The 5220-nt window shown below is 39.1% G+C and overlaps 1 protein-coding gene across 1 annotated transcript in view; it reads right to left on the reverse strand.

The window, feature by feature from the left end:
• Positions 1-317: 317 nt before the first annotated feature.
• CALM1 (calmodulin 1) overlaps positions 318-5220 on the reverse strand; it is an 8819-nt gene continuing 3916 nt past the window's right edge. The window contains exons 4-5 of the mRNA XM_005431667.3: positions 3923-4058; positions 318-3696 (exon numbers count right to left, since the gene is read on the reverse strand). Coding sequence (XP_005431724.2) covers positions 3668-3696; positions 3923-4058 — 165 coding nt within the window. The 3' untranslated portion in view covers positions 318-3667. The remainder of the gene's footprint in view (positions 3697-3922; positions 4059-5220) is intronic.

Consider the following 5220-nt stretch of genomic DNA (forward strand, 5'->3'; position numbering starts at 1 on the left):
TCCATGCTGCCCTGGGCAGGGCACAGGGCCTGGCAGCCACAGCAGTGTCCCCTGCCCACAGAGCAGCCCCACACCCTCCCGTGCATCCAAGGCATCAGTAAGGTACAGGGTCCTTTCTTAAACAGTTTTTAGAATGTCTGTGCTTCTGGAGCTGTGCAAGTGAGACAAATGCTTGGGGGTTAAGCATTTCCTACATCAGTAACCCTCCCCACCCCTCACTCCAGCCCACCCCAGCAAACAGAACAAACGCCCCATACCTGAAGATGTTTCGATGCCTGAATTATTAATAAAATAAGCATGATAATGAATAATCTATGTTAAGCATTTTCTTACCCTTTATTTTTTCATTATGATCAGAAGAGGAATATGATTAACAGCAGTTTAAACTTTAGCAGTACAATTTCAGTATTAAATATAAAACTACACTGCAAGTTGATGTGTTTTAAAAATGGTTATGTATACTCTAGCCTTAAATTTATGTATCAAATACAAGTAACTCAATTGTTTCTTGCCTTGACAATTAACATATCTAACAGGTTTCAACAAGCCAGACATCCACCTTTTCCATTAAAAAAAATAAGCAAGCACACCAACTCTTATTCATAGCAAGAGGGGTAAAGACTCAACACTATCCTGAGTGTTGTGCAAATAATAACAGGTTCAAGAAAGTCAGTTAAATAAATGTAATGATAAACCTAAAGCTAAGCTGGAGGACCTTTTGATTAACTTCATATTTCATATATTATTTGCATCAGTTGAGAGCAACATGAGTTACAGAACTTCCATGAAAACAAGCCACTTACAAGCAGGTGTTTAAGCTTGATCAGTTTATTAAAAGGATTATATGACACGGTTGCCTGCAATAGCAGGGGACTGGATCTGATGACCCAGGAAGTTCTTTCCAGTCCCATGTTTCTAAGCCATGCACCAAGTGTATCCAGCCCACACTTTCACATTTGGAAAAAGCCAAAGCCACACACACACACTCACAGGAAAAAAAAGTTAAAAAAAAATTGAAAAAGACCTTGATGACACCATTTCATTTTTCTAGTTATTCACTATGCAGAAGGGAACAGAGCTTAAGTCCTGTACAGAGGATACATTTACTCGAGGTTGATGTGGTACTGAAGTCAGTTAATAATTAGATACCTCCAGGCAGATTCAGTTACAGGGCATACCAACACTGCACACTGCCAGACAATTTCTAATCAAGCCAAGAACCTCTTGCAGGATGAGGTCTCTGCTAGCAAGCACAGAGCACACTGAGTAAGCTAAAAGCAGCTGTTCTTAGGTGAACTACCCTACCAACCATGAGTGAATGACAGATAGATGGTAAGAAGCATTTACCTACTAGACAAGATCTCTGCACACCCAGGCAGAAGTAATTAGTTCAGAGCTGCAACCATCCTTCCTACCTTGCCTGTCTCTTGAGTACGTTCTCTTTAGTAGCTGGTCTACAGAATCAGTGCAGCCATTCTCAAGCACTACTACAGTAATAGTTTGCAGCTGCTATGCAAGAATCTACTTTCAAATGGTAGTCAGACATTCCCATCATTGAGGCCAGTTTGCCTGGACAGCATTCACAGCCACGGTATTAAGCCTTTGCAACAAATAGATACCTAAACAATTGCCTACATTCAGCCCATCTAACTTTTAGGCACTTGGTTAAGGTGTCTGGGTCCCTTGTCACCCAGAACTCACCCCACCCCCCAGGGGAAAAAAATAAAAATTACTGAAGGCAGGCAGTCTCAATTGCCTTCTGGAGGTGTCTCTTGACCCCCCACTGAGCAAATCAAGTTCTTAACACATGCACCTCAGTTAGACAGGATGAATGGAGACTTGTAACTCTTCCTAGAGATGGTATCAATACTCTCCAAAACCAAATACTATCAAACAATTATGGTTTTAAACCCATTACATTTGGAAACAAAAACTTACAGTCAGTAATTATGCTGTAGTCCCTCCCTCCCAAGCATAAAAGCCTTCCACATGGAGGCTCTGCTTAAAAAAAATAAGAAAAAAGAAAGAGAAGAAGCATTCTTCTTTCAGACAAAGAAGAGTGCACACGGCTGCTTTGCCACTCATTCATGGGGAAGCTGAAGGATCAGAGAACACTTATTCAGAGAACTGGAATGACTAAGCACTGCTAGTGCATGCAAAGCAGAAGTAACAAGATCGTTTTTAAATTAACCCTAGTCCTCTTCTCCACCCCACAAAATTCATGCAAGTGTTTGAAAAGTCAAGACATAATAGCCCCAGTTTCCAAAAAGACTTAATTTGGTTTTTTTTTAATATATATTGTAAAATGTCCTCTTGATTTCTTTCTGCGGGCAGATAAATGCATTTTTGGCATGTTTGAGAATCACAGATATCTATGAAGTCCATGCTGTTTAAATTCTCCCACTAGTTTTTATAACCTGTCAAAAAAACATAAGCAACCTATACATGTTTCCCCAGTATTGACATGCATGCTCAGAGCTCTCCACTGTAGTGAAATGAGGTGTTACTTCTGTGCTGATAGTTGACGAGTCAGCATTACACGACTTTGAGACCAACTAAATTAACATTGTCGTAATATGAAAGGCAAGCACAAGTTCATTTATTTATAGCAAAGGTCTTGGGTTACAGGAGGTCAGTTCTTGCCATCTTGAAAAGATAGGGGATAACTTATTGCATACATGTGCATTATAATTTAGCAGCAAGTCATTCATAGAAACACTTCCTTCCTACTGCTTTTTTGGTTTATTATCTCAATTATATATATATATTTTAACTTTACAAAGCATTTAACACCACCTTTAAGTTAATGGTCTTTTATTGGAAAAAAAAGACTAGCATTTACAACTTGGAATGGACATAAACTGTAATATCTTGAACAGCAATGTTGATAGTTGTGCTGAAGTCCACAGGCTACTCCGCCAGCTCCAAGTCATGGTACAGAAGGTTTTAAAAATATGAGAGTCCAAAGATGCTCCCTTGGTGAAGGTTTCTTTTAAAAATTTTGTGAACGGTAACAGCCTGACACCCGTTTCACTATAGTGCAATGCAGACAATGTTAAACCAGTATTTTAACACAGACATGCCATCCATAGTTAAGATCATCCTATTTTTGGAGCACACTGCTACGTACAGGAGAACCATTCAACCTTTAGGGCATTTTCTTTAAGTTTTGCATCCTTCAACCATTTTGCTGCATACCATCCTGAGGTATAAACCAATTTTAAAGTAAACCAGCTATGACAATTTATACTACAAATTGAATTAGAATCCACTATTGAACAAGAGAGTGGATCCTTTAGGTTTTGTTTTCCTTTTAATACACATGTCTGACTGTGCTCAATTGTCAAGCTGCATGCATGAAAAACTGGCCAGCCCAAACAGTGTAATAGTCATTAGCAAATGGAACTTTTGAGTTCACTAAGTGCTTCCTTTTTTTTTTTATTTTCAAGGTAGTACAATTATTTATATTGTAAAACTGATGTTTAACTTTATCTTTTAGGGACAGGACCACCAACCATTACATGCAGTTTGTGGACAGAAGGTAATTTGACATTCAGTTTTGCTATACAGAAACAGAATGAATAAATGAACATTTTTTTTTTGCAAGAGGTAAGTAAAAGATTCAATTTGATTCTTCTAGAGGAAAAAAGGTGTAAAGGAGGTCTCTTCACTTTGCAGTCATCATCTGTACGAATTCTGAAAAGATAAAAAGTCACCGTGATTTACTGTCTCCAGCGTACTTCAAATCAAGAGTCTAAAACACAGCTGGCATAAAAAAGCAGCTTCCACTGCAGGTAAGGCTTTGTCCACAGAAGTGAACAAGCAAATAACTAGTGTCTCAAGTATTAAAAATTAATGCCCTCTGCAACAGGCTCTCCTCAGTCTGAATAATGGTTTTGAGTCAAGACAAACATCTTTTTACCTTCATAGTTGACTTGCCCATCCCCATCAATGTCTGCTTCTCTGATCATTTCATCTACTTCTTCATCTGTTAGCTTTTCTCCTAAGTTTGTCATAACATGGCGTAGTTCTGCTGCACTGATATAGCCGTTGCCATCCTATGAGAAAAGAGTTGCACAAGACCATGAACAACAATCCTGACAGTGACTAACGTGGAAACTGCAGCTAGGTTTCCAGTAACTGCTTCTGAAGCAGCCTTACAGTACTTGGGACTGATGCACAGACCTGGCACACTGTACACACTGCAGCATGTATTAGTCCCACTGCCTTCTGAGGCATGCATGACACCATATCCTTCCATACAATTACTGTGCTGTAATAACAACTGCATGCCTGACTTGTAGTTGTGATAAGGTATTTTTAATGTTTTTAAAGAGTTTTCAAAAATAAACACAAAAACAAAACCAAAAAAGTTTTTGTTTAGTCTCTGCTGTCTAAGCAAGGCCAAAAAGAGTCCCACTTCCCCACCAGCAAGAATGAAGTCAACTTTCTCTTCTGTGTTAACACTACCTCTATAACCAGACTGCAGCTGACTATGTTAGGCTTCTCGGATGGGATGATAAAGAACAGATCAAAGAAAGCATTTAAATTCTACTCATAAGGAGTTTTGAGAAGTTTTATGGCAAAATTAAAAAGAGAAGAGAAATAGACACTTCTAAGCCAATGTCCCCATTTGCAACATCCAAACCTGAAGCTCACTCTGAGCCACTTCAGAAATTCCATACAGTGGAAGAATACACTATCTTAGAGCAGGATATGGCCATCACCAATAGATAACCTACCTCAGTGGCTTTAAACACTAATCTTGTCTGCAGAAATACCCCCATATTTTCAGCATAGTACTAGAGACTGACACTTTTTTCTATAAAAAGTAGCAGTAAAGTCGTCTTCCACACATGCACGTGCATTAGCTTTACAGCTGCACCAACCACTACTCCATGCAATTCTTGTATAACATCTGTCATGTTCAAACAACCCAAAGAGGGGAACCTCTGTTCTAGAAAACTGACATGCCCAGGTATTCTTAAACAAGGTCAGGGGAGCTGAGCTCTTAAGTTTTCATGAAAGCAACCTCAAATTTCACATTTTGAAAAGAGAACATGCAATACTTCATGTCCCTCCAAATACTGATGACATCATCTTGGCTTCAAAAGCTTCCATAGGGTAGTATAAAACCATGTGCATACATGCAAATGTTTCCCCATTCCCCCCAAAGTCAAAAGATAGAGAAAAACCCCCCTCCTCCACCCACACATCTCA

This window comes from Geospiza fortis, unplaced genomic scaffold (assembly GCF_000277835.1).
Source record: "Geospiza fortis unplaced genomic scaffold, GeoFor_1.0 scaffold54, whole genome shotgun sequence".
In the NCBI taxonomy this organism is placed as follows: domain Eukaryota; kingdom Metazoa; phylum Chordata; class Aves; order Passeriformes; family Thraupidae; genus Geospiza; species Geospiza fortis.